General features: G+C 44.0%; 1 protein-coding gene across 2 annotated transcripts in view; it reads right to left on the bottom strand.

The window, feature by feature from the left end:
• PMEPA1 (prostate transmembrane protein, androgen induced 1) overlaps positions 1-21,884 on the bottom strand; it is a 95,541-nt gene extending 73,657 nt beyond the window's left edge. For both annotated transcript variants that reach the window (XM_054979212.1, XM_054979211.1), the window contains exon 1: positions 21,627-21,884. In XM_054979212.1, the coding sequence (XP_054835187.1) occupies positions 21,627-21,729 (103 nt within the window). In that variant the 5' untranslated portion in view covers positions 21,730-21,884. The remainder of the gene's footprint in view (positions 1-21,626) is intronic.
• Positions 21,885-23,534: the final 1,650 nt, after the last annotated feature.

Raw genomic sequence — 23,534 nt, forward strand, 5'->3', positions numbered from 1 at the left:
AGAGTGAAGCACACTTATGCACTGCCAAGCAGTAAAGCCCCACAGTACTTAAAAAAAGAATAGGCCCTCCTTTTCAGACTCACAGCGACCATAATAATTCAGTATGAGCCAGGGTGTGGGGTGCAATGCGCACACGCTCTCTCTCTCTCACTCCTTTATAGAAAACTTGTGAACCAGCTTAAAAGTTGGGAAAAAACAAAGGCCAGAATGAGGCAAATGAATGAGCTGGACCACTCCGTTCCGCAGTTGTTTGTGTGCAGGTGGAAGCAAGCTTTTGTTTTGGAATGCTCTCCTACATGTTAAAAACTCCCTGTAAGTAAAGAACTTTTTAGCAAAACATTCTCGTTTTCTGCTTTGTATTTACAAGAAAGAGCATTAGAAATATGGTCCCACGCCTCCATTCTAGTAGCTCAGGACTGTACCATAGCATTCTGGAGTATGTGTAGCAGAAAACTGCCAACCAATGGATGGCAAATGGTGGGAGACAGGGGGACACTGTTGGCAGAACAGCATTATGACAATTTGGGGGAAAACCTGGATATGACATGATGCTTTTCTAGGAATCACCAGAAACTTCATGGTATTACCATAGTTTCCAGAAATGCCAAGTAAGGCAAGACATCACATCCGGGTTTTCCTGTAAGAGACATAATGCCATTGTACCGATGGCAATTTTTTTCCTTTATTTTTCTCCTACCAGCCACTGGAGCAAAGGTGGGCAACTGGAGCTGGGGGTGGGACACCTTCTGTGCCCAGCAGGTACCTGGCAACCCTAATGTGTAGACCAGACGTCAAGGACCTTAGGACAGTAGAAAGGAAGCAGATATTGGTCTTGCTGGTATATTTCCACCCCCCCTCCTCTTAAGCTTCTAGGCAGTATTTAATCAGGTAAGTCCTCAAACTTACCTGGAATTTGTAGCCTCTGATGTGGATATATGTAATTTATACAGTAGTTAAGAAATATGCAAGCGATTTCCCACTTCAAGTATTAAGAGATTAAATTTATTTTCAATATTAAAAAAAAATGATGAAGATTTCAGCCTTGTGCAGAAAACATATTGGCGGCCACTGAATGCATAGAAAGGGAGGGGTCAGGATCATACCCTGCTGGTTCCAGCCCTTGATCTCCACAAGCTGATCCACAAGCTTGTGCATGGAGCCTAGGCATGGACAATATGAATGCACATATAGACTGCATCTGCATAGTGTTTGCATGCACAGGTTTTGGGCACAAAGGTTCTATACAAAGTTAGAGGAAAGTCAGAGTGGCGTTGTCAGTAAAGTGCTGGCTAGAACTAGGAAGACTCAGATACTTGCCATGAAACTTACTGGGTGATTCTGTTTGGTCAGTCTCATACGCCCAGCCTAGCCTATTTCACAAGGTTGCTTTTGGGAAGACAAGATCTCCCTCTGAAGCTGGAAAGCTCCTGGCCTCCAGCATCCCTCTCTATTGCTCACCAACCCACTGAGGGCCAATAGGGGGGGAAATGTTTTTTTAAAGTGGCGCCACGCCAATATCACTTCCAGCAAACACTTGGAAGTGACATCAGGTCACCTGACAATGCTCATGATCAAGTGACATCAGGTCGTCTCATGAGGCTCTAAGTTTCAGGCAAAACTCTATGGTGATTTTTCCAAATCCTACAGCACCATGCCAATGTCACACCAGTGACCTGTTATTTCCAGGTATTCCCCCTGCTCCCTCCCTCTCCTGCTGGTTGCTAGCTATTGGCTGGCAACCCTGGTTGCTGTAAGGTTAAAATGGAGGAGGGAATACCCATGTATGCTTCTCTAAGCTCCTTGGAGAAAGAGTGAGATAACAATGTGCTAAGTAAAAGAAACAACACACGGGACCAGCAGGTGTGACCTCAAGTCTCTTCTCCTCACTGCCTGCATGCATTCAGTTACCAGGAATGAATCATTAACACCTGACATATACTCCCACACTTGACTCGGGAAAATACATACATTTGATTTATGACGGGAACAAAAAAGGTGTCTAGTAGGATGCAGGCCAAATAAACAACCTGCTTCTTTATGATTCGTCACCTGTTCACCGCACCCATCAAGGAGCTCTAAGTGGAATACATCTCCTAGCTTATTCTGACAACCACTCTGTTGTAAGCTAAATTAGGCCAACATACCACATCCTGCCCAAAGCCACCCCATGAGCATCACATGGCTGATGGACAGTGCCCCCACATCTCCAACTCCCTTGTTTCCAAGGGATGCCAGCTGCTGGCCACCGTACATCCCAGGCAGAATGGTGGATCAAAACTGGGCTCAGAAGAAATGGAGTGGCTATATCCAAGCCATTGAGAAAGCAGGTTCTGCTGCTCGGGATTATAGAATACCAAGACTGTAACTCAGTGGCAGTTGCCCAAAATTCTAGAAAGAGAATGCTACAGTGCTGCCCCTACCTGATGATGTGACTTCTGGGTTGCACAGGAGATGATCTCACTATGTCAGTGGCCATCCTCCCAACCCCCATTGGCCCACTGAGTGGCTGCAGGAGAAGAGGACTGCTGGCAGGTCTCCCACTAATCCTGACAGCCCTAGTGATAGAAAAGCTGCTTTGAAGGGCCTGGGTTCAATGGCCACCATCTACAGTTAAAAGGACCAGATAGCAGGCTCTGCCACTGCCTGCCTCCATGTAGTGACACTGGACTTACTAGGTGGTCTCCCATCCAAGTACTAACTAGTGTTGTCTCAGCTTAGCTTCTGAGATCAGATGAGTTTGGGCTAGCCTGGGCCATCCTACTAAAGAGTAAAAGGGGGGGCCCGGGCCCCATCTTGAGAATGAGAACCCATCAAGGTCAGTATTATCTACTCTGACAGGCAGCAGCTATGCATGGTCTCAAGCTGGTAAGGTAAAGGTAGTCCCCTGTGCAAGTACCGAGTCATTACTGACCCATGAGGGGACGTCGCACCACGACGTTTTCTTGGCAGACTTTTTACAGGGTGGTTTGCCATTGCCTTCCCCAGTCATCTACACTTTACCCCCTGAAACCTGGGTACTCACTTTACCGACCTCGGAAGGATGGAAGGCTGAGTCAACCTTGAGCCAGCTACCTGAACCCAGCTTCCGCCAGGATCGAACTCAGGTCGTGAGCAGAGCTTGGGCTGCAGTACTGCAGCTTACCACTCTGCGCCACAGGGCTCTTTTATATCAGCAGGAACAGGATTTCAGGCATCATCTTAGACTGCTATTTGAGGAGGAAAGCCAAGAAATCACACTTTGTGAGAAGAAGTCTTTGCGCCCATGGAAACTGTGCTCTGGATCCAACTCATCTTCTTGATACCCACTGGGAGAACCACCACCACCACAATATTCAATTTATATACTGCCCTTCAGGACAATTTAATACCCACTCAGAGTGGTTTACAAAGTGTGTTATTATTATCCTCACAACAAACATCCTGTGAGGTGGGTGGGGCTGAGAGAGCTCTGAAAGAGTTGTTACTGACCCAAGGTCACCCAGCTGGCTTCAAGTGGAAGAGTGAGGAATCAAATCCAGTTCTCCAGATGAGAGTCCTGCCGCTCTTAACCACTACACCAAACTGGCTCTCCACCAAACCAGGAGGGTAAGGATAAATAAACTGAAAGTGCCTGTCTGAGGATAGCAGTAATGTTCATATTATGTAACTCTTGAGGGCGAGGGGAAAGATAGCTAAGCAATACTTTGGGGGCTTGCCTCTGTCAACACAGACAAAAAGAATGCACCGAGGAAAACCAGAGGGCCACAACTACTAGCAAGCCTCCCATCATTCCACATCAAGATTCTTCACCAGAATGTGGAATGTAGAACAGGTGTGATGTTACACAAGCAGGAAGGAGGAACTGAGCAATCTCTGGTGTCTTGTCGATGAAAGGAGCTACACAGACTTGAGTTTATCATTGTTGAGGGTAACAACGGACATTGAACAGGAACTAAAACTAGTTAGCCGCCTCAATCACCAGATAAAAAGGTGGGATATAAAATATTTTAACAAACAACATATTAAACATCTGTTCACCTGGTATGAGAGACAACTACAATATAATTGTCGTTAATGACAATCTTTGTTTTTAAAGTAATCCTGAGAGGTATGTATAATCTACACAGGGAATGCAGGCTATTTCAGTGTCCCCAATATGGTGCCCATCTGTTTCAGGGCATCTATTTCCTCTTCCTCAATGCAAAGAGCCCATCCTGGCTTTCCTCCACCATAGCAGAGCAGAAACTGCTTCATAAGAGCTGAGGAAGCACCACCTTTGTGAAACACCTACCTCCACCACAGGAAGGTGTTGGGCTTGGAATTTCCTAACATTTTGTAATTGGCTCCAACCCAAATAGCAACCATTTTGTGGTCGGCTATGCCCCATGGCAGCCATTTTGCAAAGGTGCCCACTAGCTGTTCTCTGATGCAAAGGTAACAGGGCTGTTTGGCCACTGAATTATTCCCTATGCTTCTATCTTTCATGCTAGATACAACTAGTTCATGGATCTTACTGTGCCTGTGGCCACTTTTGGAATTTGGAGAACATGCCTATTATTTGCTTAAAAGTCAAATGAAGAATCAAACTTAGAAATCCCCAAAAGTGCATATCTGGGATCCAATTTATACAAGCTAGGTCTCTTGTCTCTGAGACTCTTAATTCGCACATAAAAATCACAGGTTACCAAGATGCCTGCTCTATAGTCTGGACTGTACATTTTCACATATTTATAGATTAGTATGCCTCCACGACACCTACCGGTGAAATCCTAAGAACAATTCCCTGGGAATAAGTCCCATTGAACAGACTCAGATCCACTCAGAAATATTTAGGGCAGACACATTTGGTGGATGTATCATTTAGAAGCTCTTTCTTGCAAGGATTACTGGCAACCTGCAGAAAAGGGGTTTTATATAACGGGTAACGTTACCTAACTGGTTTATTCACAAGGGGTAATTGGCACATATTCCATCGTCCTGCACACACCCACCTCTTTTCCCCAACACCATAAATAGATCTGAAAAGTTTCTGCAGATGAGCATGACCCTATTTGTTTGTGCACTTCACCATGGGTGATTCATTCTTAGCTAGTAGCAGCTTTCTGGAATTACTGAAAGATAACTAGTAGACAGACAGACCAATAAATGAATCACGGATTCCATAAAGCTGTATCTTGGGGCTTCTGCACACATAAATCACAAAGTAAAGAAGCAGGGAGTGGAGTGGGGGGCGGGGAGAGGACAAAGGAATTATTCATTCTTTTCGTACAATACCACACAAAGTTAATTCGTAAGGATGAGCTACACATCTATTACGAAGAGTCACTTGGAAATGGGAAGATGATGGAAGCATTTTAAACTTATGATGACCAGGAAAGCTGAAGCAATCCAAGATTAGCGTAGCTCCCGATATGAAACCGATTATTCAGCTGCTAAACACAAGGTACATATGTTACAGGTCTTGTCCCAGAGTCTGAGGTCTATTTAATAAGGACTGTCAACATGCAATAAATACTTCCATTTGTCATGGAAGATCTAAATATCTGTCCTGCAGGTCGTGTTGCTCTTCTGACTCACACATACATCACTTGCTGAACTGCAACACCAAGTGACGACTTGCCTGTCTGAACAGCCTCACGTGTAACACTAACGGATAAAGATTTTCATGCAATGGACCTAAAGAGATAGCTTCGGATAGTAATAGGCACTTTTTGCCTTCCTGCTGGCCATTTTAAGATCTCACCCACTTAGATTATCAAGGCTTCTACTGATGACAATGAAATATATTGGATCTGTATACAGGGCCTCACAGAAATCCAGAGACTAGGGCTGCCAGGTTGCCAGCTACAGTGGGCAACCTCCATCCAACCTCTAGGGAGCAGTGGGAGCAAAACTGGGAGAAATATGCACACTGTGACATCACTTCCACTTTTGGAACTGGAACTGACATCACAGCATCATATAAGTCTTGGTATTTCCTAGATCTTTTCAGTAAAAACCACAGAGATCTGGGAAATTCCTGGAGTATCCCACAATGTAGTGCAGTTGCTTCTGGCTTCCAAAACTAGAAAATAATATCATGATGTAGGATTGCCAACTTCCAGGTATGGCCTGAAGATAGGGTTGCCAGCTCTGAACTGGGAAATTCCTGGAGATTTTGGGGGTGGAGCCTGAAAAGGGTGGGATGTGGGAAGGGGAGGGGCCTCAGCAGGATATCAAGCAATAGAGTCCAGCCATTTTCTCCAGGGGAACTGATCTCTGTTGCCTGGAGATCAGTTGTAACTCCAGGAGATCTCCAGCCACCACCTGGAGGCAGGCAACCCTACCTGAAGATCTCCCAGAATTATAATTTATGTCCGGGTGGATGTCTGCTTAGGATGGTGAACTGTATGGCATTATACCCTGTTGAACTCACTCCCTACCCAACCCCTTCCTCATTCTCTCCATGCTCCACCCAGAAAATCTTCAGAATTTCCCAACCCAGAATTGGCAACCCTATCATGGCACCACTGATGCCAGTTCAGAATTCTCTGCCCTCATTTTGTTTCCAGGGATTGCCGCCAAAGTTGGGAGACCTGGGTGAGCTTATCAAATATCACTAAAAATTAACAAGTGTTTAAATGTCAGGCTCCCTTTGAACTGCCCTCCTGACTTTCCTTCCCCATTGGTCCCTGCCTATATAAGCTAATAACCACTTAATGCGCTTCCTGGGAAGCCCTCCATGCCTAAGAACCCTTTGTGATGGCCCCACTTTGACATAAAATGACATAAATTGACCTCGCATCTTGCAGTTGCAGTCATCACTGTGAAAAACAAGAGGGATGCACAGCCACGTAAGCAACTTAAAAAAAAATCTCTAGAAAGATTGGTTGTCATCTTTGGGCATATGAGGCACCATATTAAGATAACCCCACAGAAGAAGATTATGAAACTTTGCAACCTAGTGCTGTTAAGTATTTCACCAGGGCTTTTTTTCAGCTGGAATGCGGGGGAACGGAGTTCCGGAACCTCTTGAAAATGATCACATGGCTGGTGGCCGCGCCCCCTGATCTCCCCTCTGTCTGGACATCAGGGGGCGGGGCCACCACCCATGTGACCATTTTCTCCGAGGGCAACCCACTGAGTTCCACCACCTCTTTTCCCAGAAAAAAGCCCTGTATTTCACAAATAATCACCCTTACTAGAAAACTCAACCAATTCTCTCAGCCTGCAAAGAAGTTTCAGAACTAGGGTTGCCAGCCTCCAGGTGGTAGCTGGAGATCTCCCGGAATTACAACTGATCTCCAGGCCACAGAGATCAGTTCACCTGGAGAAAATGGCTGCTTTAGAGGGGGGACTCTATGGCATTATACCATGCTGAGGTCCTTCCCCCCCCCTAACCCTGCTTTCTCCAGTTTTCACTCCCCAAATCTCCAGGAATTTCCTAACTTAGAGCTGGCAACCCTACTCAGAACTTTAAATATTAACTGAATCTGAAACTAGAAGACTCATTCCAATCAATAATATTGTCCTTACACAGTCATCAAAGAACTCGGTTATAATGACAACTAACCATCACAATGCTAAGCTTGGCAAACAATGGCCCAAACTGATGATTAACATACAATTGTAGCTGAAATTGCAGCTTCCATTCAACAATTACTTTTTAAAAAATTATTTCATTTATACCTTTCCTTTCTCCTCCGTGGGCACCCAAAGCAGCTTATATCACTCTTTTGTCTCACTCTCTTATTTTATCCTCACAATAACCCTGTGAGGTAGGCTAGGCTGAGAGCATGTGCCTGGCCCAAGGTCAGCCAAAGCACCTGCAGAAAAACTGTTGCCATCAGAAGCAGAGCTTTTACCAGCTGCTCTGTTCCTCCTCTCCAGCCCTAGGAGCTGCTTCATGTAAAGAAAGAAGCACCTGGAGAGAGATGTTGCCATCAAGGGCAAAGTATTTACCATCTGCTCTGTTCTCTTTCCCTCCCCTTTGGATTAGTTTGTTGTAGTCAGGTAACTTTATCATATTTCTGGCTTGCTGCTTTTTTCCCCCTATTGTAAGCTGCTTTGAGTCCACACACAAATGAGAAAAGCTGGGTAAAGTTATCCAAATTAAATCAACAAATAAGAAAGAGAGCTTCTATGACATGATTCTGTCCTCGATGTCCCAGATCCTACATTTTAACCACTACACTACATTGACTCTCACTGGCAATTCCTTGAACACCCTAGAGATCAGACAGGGTATATAGAATCAGACAGGGTATTCAGGGTATTCAGAAAAGCTTTTAGCAGACTGATGCATAATACCTCACACGTTTATATGAGTGCAAGACAGGGGAATTTTACTGGAATGTTAGTTCTTTAAAGACTTAAGAGCCACCTTGTTTCTTGCAAGAAATCCCTTTTAGCCCCATAAGCCTCACTCACATATGTATACTGCCTGCTATTCTTTAACCATCCAACTCTTGTCTTGCAGCTGCATAAGTGAAAAAGTATTTGGTCTGAGGATGCGTCTAAGCACATGATGGTACTGCTCGCATTATTTCACTGGCAATGGCCAATTTGAACACATCTTTTGATTGAGTGTGACTGTGTGTCAGCATACTGGCATATTGCACATCAGGAACACTAGCAGACAACTACATCCACTGAACTAGCAGGATCTCAAAGAATTCAACTCAGAGTTCCAAAGGCAGAGCAAGGATGAGGGTCTTCCTTCCATGCCAGCACTGGGATTTGATCTTAGGATCAGACATTAATGACACCATTAAACTACTTGTAGATGAATTGTATCAGCCCTGGAGATGGAGCCTATAGGCCCTTCCACATGGGTTATCTGCCCCTAGTTCAATTCTTTTGGGAAGCATTTTTTCTCTGCTTCCCCATAGCATCATGGTGCATTTCTGAATTTAAAGAATTTCCCCAGCTTTCCCCAAACTTGCTTTGCACCAAAGTTTTGGGAGAGATCACAGGAAAGCCTGGATGGCTGCTGTAATGGTGGTGGAGAGTGTTCTTAAGTAGAGATGGGCATGAACCGGAAAAAACCGAACCATGCGGTTCATGGTTTGTTAAATTTCATGAACCACAAACTTTCACAAACCTGCCCCTGGTTCACAAACTGGTCCGTTTGGTTCGTGAAAACGTTACATCCAGGTCAGAAAATCATCACTTCCAGGTCAGCAGAATGTCACTTCCGGGCCATAAGAAGGTCTGCAGGAAGTCCATCCTCTGTTGCCTAGGAAACTGATTGATTCGCACCAGGCTGTCTGCAGTCACAAACCAAAAAACGAATCAAATGAACCAGCCTAAAGTTCGTGGTGGTTCATCAGAAATGGGATCTGACAAACCGCGGTTCACAAACCATGAACTGGCCTGGTTCGTGCTTAATTTTGGTTCGTATTTTGGTTCGTGCCCATCTCTACCCTTAAGTCATAGCAGACTGGTGGGGTTTTCATGGCAAGAACAGAGGTAATTTGCCATTGCCTGCCTCTGAAACCCTGGTCTTCCTTGGAGATCTCCCCATTACTAACCAAGGCCTGCTTAGCTTCTGAGATCTGACAAGAGCAGGCTCAGATCTCAGGTGAACGGCTGCTGTATGGGTGGATAAATTTGTATTTTTCTGGTCTACACAGCATCATTTTCTCCTGCTGCCACCAGGGAGGTTTTTATTTACTTAAAAAAAACACAGCTCCAGAATATTATTATATCAATATGCCATTTAACAATAGGTGAAACAGATACTTTCATTTTTTAAAATTAAAGTAAATCTCTTGCTCCTTCCCTTGCGGAGTTACAAGGAAAAAAGCACATCTTCACAAAGGATGGGGCTAGATACTTTTTAATAATTTTTTTAAAATGAAAGCTGAGAATTCAGAAAACCTGCTATACCTATCGTTACAATGGTATGTCACTATAATGATATCTAATGCCTTTTTAAGGGGGAAAAAACTGCAAAAGTCCTGGTGGCCCTAAAATCTGAACTTGGTGAATCAAAACAGATTTCTGCTTCTGATGCAAGAAAGTCAGGACAACAAATAAGTGGCAGTTTGGTATCAGAAATAACAGAAGTAACTCAGAAGATAACTGGAGCTTTGTGAAGATCCAAAGGCATAAAACTTCATCTAGAAAAGCACAGAAAGAAACAGACATAGCAATGAAGATGAGTGGGGGGGGGGCAGATGCACTGAGCAATGGATCACTAAACTTTGGGCATTGAAAGGTATATTTCAATGAACCAGAGAACTTCAGTTGCAGGACTGGATCAGCGACTGATTCTTGAAGACAAGCATTTCCTTGTTGGGTTAACTTTTCGAAATAACCCTTCCTAATATTTCGACTGAGGGAAGAGTATATAGATTTCTATTTGTCTGCCAACTAGTAACTTACCACAGAGCACTCATAACCATGCGGGGAACCAGTCATCTGTAGCTCCCACCCACATTTATTTATTTAAAATTTATGTCTCACAGTCATCAGCATTGCTTTCAAGACAGCTGTCAACACAGAAAACATTTTTCATTAAACCATGATTTTTTTTAAAAAAAGCACATAAGAATCAATAAGAAGAATGAGACCAGCATAAAAACAACAAGATGGCAACAGTTGGAAGCTATCTTTTTTAATTAATCTTTTTTTATTATATAAAAAATCCTTTTCAATCCGCAGCCTACCACTAAAACTGAAAATAGAAAGTCCCAACACAAAAGCAGAAGTGGCAAAGGAGAAACACCATAAATATTGCACAATCGTCTGTCTAGAACAGTAAATAAAAAGCCTAGGACAATAAAGACATTTTCGTCTGGCACCTGAAGGTCAGCGCGCTAGGCATCAGGCAAATTTCTGAGTTCTATAGTAGGGGTGTCACAAAGATGAGACCCTGTAACTCATTCAGTTTGCTTCTAAAGGAGAAAGATGATAGAATGGAACTTTGGACACAGACTTAAGTCAACAGATAGAAGAAATGCTTACTCTCATATAAACCTAATATCTGGTCCTACATCTCTGCTTTTTTTAAAAAAAAAATTTCCACTAAGTGGTAGAGTACGATTCTTCAGGTAGTGGAGGCCGCTAACAGCTCCCTGTCTGGTTATGTCTGCACTGAAATGTTTTCACTGGATAAACGGCCATTACCTATGGCTGCTTTCAACTAGAGATGAGCACGAATAGCAATACGAACAAAAAAAAGCCACAAACAGCCCGATCTGCTGTTCATGAACAAGCTGTTCGTGAGGCCCCATTCTAAATCAACAGGTGGTTGTTGCTGTTCGTTGTGCTGTTTGTCAAGCCAGATAGTCTGGCAACTGCAATCAGTTCCCTTGGAAACTTAGACAGGGATTGTCTGAACTCTGTCTGAACTCCTGCTGTTGCCCTGGAAACCCCAATCTAAGCCCAATTTAGCTTGATAGGCAGGTCTTCCTTTCAAGAGTGGAGCTCCAAATTTATTACAACAAGAAAGCAAAGAGCAGTGGGGAGGGGGGCTCCCAGCTCTGACTTTGCAGACAGTGGAGAGGGAGAGAGACAGTTGCTGTTGGTATTTTGATAGAGAGTGTGCATTGGAGCTTGAATTTTCTTTGTGTGTGGTGGGATAGGGATCTACCCCTTCAAGTTCCAGGGCTGCTGCCAGGCTCTGGGCCAAGCTATTATTTATTATTGGTACCTTTCCTGGTGCCTGCTCAGGTCAGGTTTCTGGGAGTGGTGCAGTAGGGACCTTGACTTGGATGATGGCTGGAGGAGAGCCTGCTGGCCCCCACAAACAGCCAACCACAAACATGTTCGTGAACAGGGCCATGTTCGTGGTTGTTCATGAGTTCCTGTTCGTGGATGGCAATGAACAACATGTTCGTTCTTTTCCCTGTTCATACCCATCTCTACTTTCAACTGTTCCTCAAACATAAAATCTGAACAAGTCCATCTTGTTACCTGCCTTGCCCAGTAACTGGTTTTCTAGCAGTGACCCAATACAATTCCCTCAAGTAATTTTAAACATGGATAGACTTGAAATGAGTTAGCATAAAGAACAAAGGACAGTGACTGTCCTATCAATTTTTCTGAAATCATCCCATCCCACAAACTGAAGATTAGTTTAGAAGCAATGTGCAACTTCTAGACTGTGTCACAAATGTGCATGCCAATGTCTTGAATGCCTCAGCTTCAGCCATTCTCAGTAACGTTTGACTTCTATGTTGTGAATCTCTAGTATGGGATTCAGTTTTAACCCCCATTGTAGTCCACAGCTGTGATGGACTGCATATTTTTAAAAGCCTGGAAGCGGCAGGACTGACTGTTAAGGGTTAATCCTTCACAGAAACAGACAGCTTTTAGTGACAGGCTACTCCAAGGGATCTGACTAGGTAGCATGAGCTGGAAAGAGGAGGGTCTGTTTTCAGTCCTAACTGAGAGGAATGAAATGTGACGAGTTGGGAGACAGAGTCTTAAACTGAAAGCAGTTTAACACTGACAGGAGAACGGGAAAAAAGTTAGCAAGGAAGTTTGTTAAGTGGGTGTAGATGGGACATGGAAAGGGGATAGCTCTTCTAAAGAGATTTTCCCTACCCAGTCAAACAGGGAAGTAGCTCTGGAGAGTTAAGAGATCCCCAGTCGGGTGTGGTTGGAAACTGCCTGTGGAGACCTTCAGATTCAGTTAACTGAAGGAAAATACTGGTGTTTGGAGAGAAGGGGATTGGGGCACTAGAAAGTGTGTACCAGCATTCTTACTCGAGAAGAAAAAGAATAGTAAAAGAAAGTATACTAGACTGCTTGGAGAAAAATAAGGGAACCAAAACCTCAAAACAAGCATTTTAAGTATCTGTGAAGAGTATAAGAACTAAAGTCTGTGCACATACTGATTTTACCTCAGATATATATATGTGTGTGTTGAATTGCCTCAGAAATTTTCAACCCCTGATTTCACCTCTTTCCCCTCTAAAATAAATAAACTAGTTAGTTATTTTTGAATTTTAAAAATGCCTCTGCTGCCATTTCTGCTGTTTAAGGATGAGGGAATATTATAGCAGTAAACTCCTACAGATCTCAGTGGAGTTGGAACCGCAAAACAGTCAAAGATATTCAAGGGCTTCTTTAGTGTGCATGTAAGCCCATTCTAGGAATACTTCTAGACACACATGTATCAAGGGGATGCTTAATGTATACCACTCTCTCTAAAAAGCACTCTGGGCCTATTCACCTAGTCAGATCCCTCAGGTTAATAACCCCTTAACTTCCTGCTTCCTGCTAATCAAAAGTGTAAGTAGGCAGGCAATAAGAACAAAGCCATAAACGCCGCTTGAGATCTTGAGGAAGAAATTAATATTTCACTGCGGAAAAGTTACCAGTATGAACTCTTGTAACTGTGCCAGATCAGTTACACAAGATAGTAAGAAGCACAATGGAATAATCTAAACACAATTCTGCGGTATACAGCTGGGGCCAAACTGAACGCCTTGGGTTTGAAACTCAATGACAGCACTGGATTGCATGAATTATTTCAATTCCATTCAAAACATCTCCAGATCCTCCAAAGAAATGGGGAAGTAACAGAACATGCGTTATGCATTTTGTCTAGCACCTTAAAGATATTTCACACTACATTTTAGGTACATGCCCAACGTGATGCAAGTGTATACATGTCACAGGCTAAGCCACAGCCCTGCCCCATGTGGCCCCAGAAGAAAGGTATTAAGGTTGCCATCTTCAAGTCAGAAAATGACTGGAGATTTGGGGGTGGAGCATGGGGAAGGTGACTTTTGTAGAAGGGAGGGTATAATACCAAAGCAGCCTCCAAAGCAGCCACTTTCTGCAGAGGGAATAATCTCTGTCACCTAGAGATTGGTTGTAATTCTGGGAGATCTCCAGGCCTCACCTGGAGGTTGGCAGCCTTAGGACTTACCCATGTTCTCCTCCTCCCCCCTGGCTCTTCTCACATGCAACGTGGAGAAGGAAGCCAATAACTCTGCACTGGTGACCCTCTTCCTTGTTCCTTTTAAAGGCAGCCTGCAACCATGCATGCCCTGTTGGGGTGACCCTCTTCTCACAAGGAGAATTGGCATTCCCTGGGAAGAAGTTAGACACTCTTCTTGTGAGCGCAGCCAGGCCCCACCTCTAGCCTTTACTGATCCACTGAAGATCAACTGTGAATCAGGCAATGGCTTTTTTAAGGGACCGCTTACTGTGGCAGCCTGCTACACTGGAGTCCCTGGTCAGAGTGAGGCCCCCATCCAGATGCAAAGACCTAAGGTATGAATTCAAGAAAGGGGTACGCAAACACAAAGTTATCACATGCTGTCATTAGCTACAATTCCTCCTTGAGAGTACAGAAGTACAGTTGAGTTTACATCTGTGTAATACAAGGGCCATGAAAAACTGTATTTGGCACACAAAAAAAATTGCAAAGGCATAGTCGCGATAAAGATTTGGGACATGTTAATTTGACCCAAAGATTAATTTTGGATACCGGAGTGTTATCCTGTACAACGTGAATAAGAAAGAGAAGAACCTGTGGTCTTGTTAAAATGCTTTTTTCTCACCAAGAAGTAAGCATTGCCTTACTGTCTCCCCACGTTCAGGACCAAAACTTCCCAGGCCAAAAGAAAACAAAAAGGTTTCCAGACAAGCTTGACTCCTCTTGGTTTACAAGCCAAGCTTGTGTGTCACTTTTCTGGAGGAAATTTATTTGAAATTTATTTTCCACAGGGGTGAAAAAACATGCCATTGATGGTAATAATGTTCTTCCAGTCTGTATCGTGTTGTGCTTGTGGTAGGATTGTCAATCTCCTGGTAGAGCCAGTCCTGGAGATCTCCTGGAATTACAATTCATCTCCAGGTGACAGAGATTAGTTCCCCTGGAGAAAATGGCTGCTTTTGTAGAGAGGACTCTATCGCATTATACCCAGCTGAAGTCCTTCCCTTGAAAAAACCACCCTCCTTGGGCTCTACCCCAAAATCTCCAGGAATTTTCCAACCTGGAATCAATAACCTTAGATTGTGGTGATGAAGCTTGCAGCGCCCGTCAGCCATGCTGGGGCAGTGGCCTGGGAACGTTTGTTTGCTCACAGAAACATTGGTTTTGTGCTCCACATTCTGTGAGGGAAGGGAACGTAGTCAAATTTGGGATTAAAAACTCACCTGTGGACAAGTTCTAAAAAAAAAATGGGGAACTGCTCCCAGGAGATAGGAAAACAAGGGGTTATGGAGACAAGGAAGCTGAAGAAAAGGAGCAAAGAAGATGGGGAATGGAAAGGGCTAGCTAATGAGAGAGGAGGCTTTGAAGACATATCAGAGGGGCTGTATACTGTTCAGGGGGCAGCAGGACGCTGGGGAGGACAGCTGAGAGACAAAATAGCTAAGTGGGATGGAGCTGGCAGTGGCTTGAAATGGAACCAGAGGAAACAATGCCTGATGAAGAGACTTGGAGTAGAAGAATGGAGGAGCCAAGGAGAAAGCAGGCCTGACAGGGAGGGGGTAGTCATGTTGGGGGGCAGGGACTGAGGGCCGTATGGTTGCTAGGACTTTTGTCTAGACCGTGACGGGGGAATTGTGCCAGTCATGACTTCTATTGTTACTTCAACTCTGTGACCTGGCAACCCTCAGAGGAGCCGAAAACCAGCGTCTGTGTGCGAGCTGCGTTTCACAGATTGACTTGAACCAACCTGCCACAGTTTGGTGCAGCAGAAAACTTCTATCCTCACCTTCATTTTGGTATCTAGCACAATTGTCTTCCGCTAAGTCATACACTAAAAGCAAGCATCTAGCTTGAAAGGAACAAAAAAAAATGTGAATTAAGGTCATCGCATTCATTATAGTTCCCAGGTAATTTAAGCAGTGTCATTAAATTGGTCTGCATTTGCACATACCATCACCACAACAACACATTCTAAAAAAGAGTGAAGGAGGATCCTCTGTTACCCAAAACAGTAGATATCTGAATGTCTCAGTTGTCCAAATTCACTATGGCAGCATCGTATCTGGACAACTAGAAGGGGGAGCACACCTCTAGTACCACAATCGGGTTACCTGAATATGCCTGATGTCTCTCAAACCCTTCAGAGAGCTCTATTATTATAGCAGGCGTATTCAGAAAGAGCTAAATTGTCTAGGATTTCTAACTTACACACATTTATTGCCCCTCTTATATTCAAACAGAATCAGGAGTGGTTAAAAGGTGGATTTTCCCTGGACTCTTTGAAGGTATGCTTAAAAGCAGAATGCTTAATACTCATTAGCGACTGTCAATAGGGAACAGGGAGAAGAAATAATTCAGATTCACTAATCTGGAATAATGGGGTACAACCTAATACACAGACACACATAGACACATAATAACTTCTCTCCCCCTCGGCATGAAATACAGCTTTCCCAGCCCAAAGCCCATTCTCTGAACGCTACTTGAGTTCAGCAACTACAAACAAACCCCATTGACAATACCGAACAGAATAAATGCACAGAAATTAACAGTTTCTAGGAATCATAGGAGACAAAGTGCGTGAATGAAGGACGCAGACCTTACAGCCGAGCTGAATGATTTGTTATTTACAGACTCCGCCAACAGCGCGATCTCCCTTGACCTCATTTCACTTTGTCTGACTGATTAGGACCACATCAGAGATGTCTGGCTGCCTCAGAAAGCGTCACAGTGAATGGTTGCTATGGCAGGTCAGAGTACTCGGCTGGTCTGTACAGTAGTCAAGACTTTGAACTTGGAAAGGGAGGGGGAAGAAAAAGACAGACAGAAAAGAAGGGCTTTTCGGTAATCCAAGAGTTCAGCACAGAAACCGGATGCCTTCTTTGTCAAAATATACAGGCACTCATTTGAAATAAATCCCCCCCCCCCAAAGTCTTTGCCTAAAACCTAACTGTAGGTTCAGTTTTTACAAAGGTAAACATCGTTTAAAGTATAACATTTCTTCTACACCTACACCTTCCACAGCGTTCAGAATTAGATGAAGTTAATATCTCTCTAGGCTGAAATGTGTTTTCTGCTCCTTAGGACGAATATACCAAAGATCACTCCGTGCGGCCCAATTACGCTGTGATGTACTTATTTCTTGTCCCTCTTTACATGTATACAAAAGTGGTTGAAAGTGACCCTCATCCCTTCTTCAAGATATGCTTAAAAAGAGAACAGGGATTCTAATACTCATTAGAGACTGGGAATTAGGAAACAGGGAGAAGAAATAATTAAGATGTGCTAATCTGGAATAAGAGGGTCCAAATTATAACACGGACTCAAGCCAACAGAAGGCATTCTATACTTAATATCTTTCTACACCTCTAAAAAGACTAATGCAGAGAGAAAGCTGTTTGTGCCATGAGAAAGCACTCCATTTTTTGTCCATAGGAGGTAGCTAAAAGGAGGTCGCTTTTAGTCCCTAAAAGTTTCAGGGAAAATTCTATTTCTAGATGGGCACAGAGATAGAAACAAACTCCACTTAGAAAGCAGGAACAAGTCTTTCTGTAAACTGAAGCGCAGCCCAATCCTGCTCATAGCTACTCAGAAGTAAGCCCAGTGATTTTAATACATCTAGCCTTCACCAAAGTAATTTCTCCTTAACCTCTCCCTCTCTCCTCTCTGCCCGGTTTTACCATAGCATTTTGCCACAAATTTATCAAGAAGGAAAAGGAGTCATCCCAGTACTGACAATTCATGCATTGAAGAACATTTCTGAAACTGAATCTCATTCTCCAAGTGCCAAGGAATAATCTGAAAGAGAACAAATTGTTCCAAGCAAGAAACTTTTGCTGTACTGTCATGCAAGACTCCTTCCTCCACAAGGAAGTTATGAACAGATTTGGACTATGCTGATTTTTTTTAAATCCCTTTATACTTATGCATCTAATGCTCCAAAAATATAAAAAGAATTTCTTAATTCTGACATGAGGAATGACTTTTGGGGGCTGACAGATACCATTCACTCTTAGCAAGAGAGAATGGGCTTACTCACACATACTATGGAGTCAGCTCAAATAAAAAATGATCAGATTATTTAGTAATAACAACCTTAAGAAAAACCTGACTTCATATTCTTAGAATGGATAACTAAAAGAGATCCAAAAGAGTCCAGTAGCACCTTTAAGACTAACCAATTTTATTGTAGCATAAGCTTTCGAGAATCAAGTTCTCTTCGTCAGATGCATGATACAAACTTGTAAAAGAGATCCAGTTATATTTTTACACAGAATAAAGGCTTAAATTAAAGTGATGTCAGGTTTTAGTTGCCTGAATTCTGAAAACAGCAAGAGCAGAGTGAAAGAACTCTTAAATGAGACCAAACTCCCAATATTATATGCTGCTGGTTGAATATATGCTGGAAGCCACAAGGTCAACAGAGAGCCGAGACACCAGTTTCATTGCCTTCCATTCAACTATAGTTACTGGTACCAAAGGGAAATTTTGTGCCGCTGTGGATATGCCATATGAAGACTTCATTATATGACTATATTAAATACTTTCAGACACTTGAACCTTGCTGTAAGCATCTATATTTGAAAATAAGCCCACCTGAGTTGAGTGTGACTTCCTCTGAGACGTGAGCCCAAGATTACAGCCCAACTTCAATTTTGCCATTACATTCAAATGAGAGCTCATAGAATTTAAAAATCAAAACAGAGTCTAGTCTTACCTATTTCAATAACCCTTTATGCATAGCATTCTAGAATTCCCAAACAAGTACAAAGATCTAGCTAGAAGATTAAGTTGGCTTTTTTTTAGCTGTTAAAGAAACAGAGGCTTACATGCATATAGTACATTTCAATAAAGAACAGACAGGGAGGATTTGACCAACAGGAGCTAGTACAAATTATCCCCCCCAAATGTTCTAACAGCAATTAAAGAAGCTGTATAGAAACAAGATATCTCAACATTCCCTTCCCCATTTCTCTTCTGGCATCCAGTCCCATTGAAAGAATGTATATGTTATATATTTTTTCTGAATGCACTGATACCAATGCAAACCTTGTGGGTCAAATCCCCCTGAGCATCACTTCATCAGAAGAGAGAAATGAAGTCTGTTTGGAAGAACAGACAAGTAAATTAACAAGACTGTCTCCGTGTCAGCCAAAACATCATTACGGCTGATTAGCTGAGAGGAAGGGACTGAAATAAAAGTGATGAATTTGAAAAGAAAATATGTGTGTGTATGTGTGTGTGAGAGAGAGAGAGTGTGTGAGTGAGTGTGTGTGTGTGTGTAGAAGGACAGGAATATTTGGCATTACATTAAAGAACAGGCAGAAACCCTATACATATTTCTGTGGCAACTACAACACTGTAAATAATCCAAGGACCACAGCCAAAACAGTTTAAAGATCAGGTCTGAGATTGGGGGGGGGGAATCCATTTTAATTGCTGCAATATTTACAGAGATAATCACATTTTCCCATGGACATTGGTTTTTAATTTGCAGATTTTAAGAGGAAATAATTTGACACCTCCGTCTCCACCAGGAAGGGGGGAAAGGCTCCCTCCCCCATCCATTAGGAGGAGAGAGACAGACCCGCTGTGTCTGGGAGTCTGGTGGGGTCGCAGCTACTGCAAGGGCACTGACATGCTCAGAATTAATGAGGATCTGGCCATGTACAGCTTGTATCCTATAAACAGGTTTAGTGATGTTTCAATACCAGCCTGTGCACATGAAAAAAGGAGGGGTGGGTAGGTAGGAGACAAAGGTGACATTCTGCTTAATTCATTACGAAAGTGTAAGTATTAAAAATAGTATAGACTTAGGGGGTCTCCCAGCCTATGTTAAAAGAGTTTAGAATGGGTTAGATCCAGGGGAAGAATATTATGGAGTCAAAGAGAGAAAGACAGTATTCTATCACTTTATGCTTTATGGGTCATTTTATAAAGAGGCTAAAAAATATTTGCCATCATTCTTTCCTCCCTATCTACCCATTCATATGCACACAATACTCTTTCGAAAAAAATACCTTCTTCGAAGAAGTTGGATTTATGCTATTTCTGGATATATCATTAGCTCTAGGATAGTACATTTAATTAGCTTTTAAAAACTTTGTAGACACGGGGGGGGGGGTAGTTTACAAGTTTTGTCTGACTTAGCTTTTCCCATAGGCTAGACAGATCTGTAATCTACTTCTCAGACCAAGCGATTACTATTTATAGTCACCAATTCTAGCTCACTGGACGTAGCATTTGCATTCCCAGCAGACACACACACAAACACACACACACAGAGGACTACTGAGAAGACTTAATTGCTAAACTGTTATCTTATTTCACCACAGGAGTGTGTTAGAAAGCAATTCACTAATGCCTCCGATACCCCATCTTCCTAAACGAAGGCATCATAGCAACTACTGGCTGAATATTTTGGAGTACAAACTGGTGCAGAAAGCCAAAGGCGTAAGAAAAGCCCAGTTAGAATTGATCAAAACTGCATCTAATCCAACCTTCTCAAACAGCTCAGGCAGATTCTTTTGGGAAACTGACAAGCAGGGCAGAGCTTGCTGTTGGTCCCCGGTACCTGGCATTCAGACAGACTGCTTCTGAACATGGAGGTTCCGTTTAGCTACAGCATCTAAATTTGTCCCAAGCACCTTCTCCCTGCTTAAAGGGGTCTTGAAAAAGAGGCTATTCAATAAGAAAGGCTGGGTGGGCTACAATAACAGTGAAGGGTTAAGAGCAAGATTCGAGTCCAGTAGCCCCTTAAAGAGCAACTAGATTTCCAGGGTTAAGGTATTTTAAAATAGAGGGGTTTTTTTCCTGATCTGCATGGGTCAGAGGGAAAGAGGAGATTGCAAAGGGGCAGGCGAGGCGATGAAAAGGGCTGGCCGCCCTATTAAAACAGGAGAGGCGGCGTTCTGGGAGAAAAGGGCTCCAGGGGTTGCTCGGGGATTCTCCGACCGTGCGTGTGCTTTAAATAGCCCGAGCAGGCTGTTTCCCCGTCTGGTTTAGGAAGCAGACAAAAGCTCCTCCGGGCGATCAGACTAAAGTGCCCAGGCTCCCTCTGCCCTGTCTCACACACGAAACACAACACACACAAGACACACAACCCGTCCTCGAATCCTTCTCTGTTCCCCAAAGGGAGCCCCCAGCCACGGAACAAGCAAAACGTCTTCCAATCCCCCCCCCCATGTATGTCTCTAACGCAAGTGACACTCCGATCAATCAATGCAAACGACTGCCAGGCAACACTGGAAGCGTAACATGAAAACGACCGGGGAAGATGTCCGAGCTAAAGTTCATCTCTGAACGCCCCTATAAGAAAGCAACTTTAGGAAGCGGAGGAATAGAAGCGCCTGCTTCCTCCTCCGGAAGGGGAAAATATGATTTTTTTTTTAATTTTAAAAGTGTGCACCTTTTTTTTTAAAGTAGGAAAACATTTTTAAAAACTTTTAAACTTTGGGGCACCTACATAAACCTACACACCAAGTTGGGGGTGGGTGGGAAATAGGCACACATTCAAAAATCTTGGAAAAGGAGAGGCGGCGATCGAGACCCAGAAGCCAGCAAAACAGTTCGCCATCCACCGCCCCCGTTTCCTCCCCCCACTTTTAAAACCGTGAAATGAAACCATCGGCGAGAGCCCAGGCTGGGCTTTGCCCGCATTTCCAAACTCCCAAGGAGCCCGTCGTTCCCGAGGACACCCCCCCCCCCAATTAAAAATATAATTACTTTGGGGGAGTCCGAATCAAATCAAAGAATCGCCAATACTTACTGATCTCCATACTCTGAAACAAAGACCGTTTGCAGTTGCATGTACAGGAGACATTCGGCTGGATGGCTCCGGCGGTGCCGTTGAGACCCATCAAGTTATACATTTAAAAAAGAAAAAGTCGAAGAAACAAAGGGACGGGAAGACCTGAAAAGGTCTCCGGGGAGCATAACATAAAGACGGGGGTTCTCCTTAGGGGGAGCAGGATGGGGAGAAGGAGGAGGGAAAAGACGGGATTTTTTTTTAAAAAAAGGTTTAAGATTAAAAAAAAATACCCACCCTCCCTCCCCCCCAAAATTGAAAAAATAATAATAATTCGAATAGGGGAAAGCTAGATAGAGCTCTCAGCTCTTAAGATCTGCTTCTTCCTCTCCCCCCCTCCCATTCCCCCTCCAGAGCTAGAAGTTCGCACAGATCTGGGGTGGAAGAGACGTTTGTACTTTGTTTCCGTCTCCCTCTTTCTCTCCCTCGCCTGCCCAGGCAAGATCTGAGTGGCTCCCCCCTCCCCTCCCCGCACTGCTTCACTCCTCATTCAAGTCCAAGGAGATTCGGTTTCATACGCGAGAGAGGGAGAGGAGAGGAGGCAGCAGCAGACAGACGGGGTGACGTCAGCGCTAGACTGGAACTGCCCTTTCAAAGGGGAGGGGGGAAGGAATCTAGCAGAGAAGCGGGGAGGGGGGAGAGCGAAGAGAGGGGAGGGCACGGCTGCCCCCGGTCCAATCACAGGGGAGCCAGCCCTGGGCCACGCCCCCTCCAAGTTTCTTCCCCCTCCCCCAAGCCTGGCCTCTTAAAGACAACGATGCGCAGATTTGCCCTTTTTTTTGCAAAGCAAAGCCCTGCCCGGGAGTGGGAAAAATCGGTGCGAGGCTTCGAGACGCCAACAGAGGGAGATTGCTCCTTGTTGGCCGTCATTAAACCCGTCGTCCTTTAGGCTTGGCAGGGCCACAATCCGGATCTCAGCAGCTGCAAACAGAACCCAAATTTAATATAACAATAATAACAATAATAACAATAATAGCATCTTAGAGACCAACAAAATTTTCGGGCTCTATGCTTTCGAGAGTCAGAGCTTCCTTCTTTAGAGTCAATGCACCCTGCTTTGATTATTATTTAAAATGGGCTGGCTTAAATCGCCCCAATGTGCTTCGGAATGGAGCGAGAGCATGCCTTCGGCGGGGCGAGCTGTTTCGGGACGGGGGGGGGTGCAATTCGTAGTCCACTGGGGCGCCGTCAACCTCCGCTCGTAAATAAGGGAGGGGGGAGCGCGCTCGAGGAAAGGCAGAGCCGAGCGGTCCGCTTGTACCGACCTATGTAGATGTCTGTGTGAGAGCGGTGGTGGTGGAGAGATATTTAGCATTAGCCAGCACCCTGCGGATCCAATTGCAGATGTATTACAGTGCAATCCTAAGAAGAGTTACTCCAGTCTAAAGCCATTGATTTCAATGGGCTTAAACTGGAGTAACTCTTTTTAGGATTGCACTGTTAGTGTCTTAACCTTACTCGCCCCAGGCGACCCCCTGATCTCGCTTTATGGGACATCCTCCAATTGACTGAAGAGACTGACTGAGAGTCCACACATGCTAGACCAAGCAAATCCAAAGAACCTTCAGTTTTCAGCTAGACTGATTCTATTGGGAACCTGAAAAGAGATTGGTTGTTTCTTGCCTACATTTGTTGCTGTGGGGTACACTGCCTCTGAACATGAATGCTCCCTCATGTCTTGGCACATGAAAAATGAAATCCTGCCCTCGAGTCATAGCTGACTTATGGCAACTCCCCCCCAACCCCCATGAGGCAAGAAACTTAACAGGTAGTTTGCCATTGCCTGCCTCTGTACCCCCTGGGCTTTGTTGGAGATCTCCCATCCAATTACAGACCCTGCTTAGCTTCTGTGAGGGTGCCTAAAAGCCA

The sequence above is a fragment of the Eublepharis macularius genome, chromosome 5 (genome assembly GCF_028583425.1).
Source record: "Eublepharis macularius isolate TG4126 chromosome 5, MPM_Emac_v1.0, whole genome shotgun sequence".
Classification (NCBI taxonomy): domain Eukaryota; kingdom Metazoa; phylum Chordata; class Lepidosauria; order Squamata; family Eublepharidae; genus Eublepharis; species Eublepharis macularius.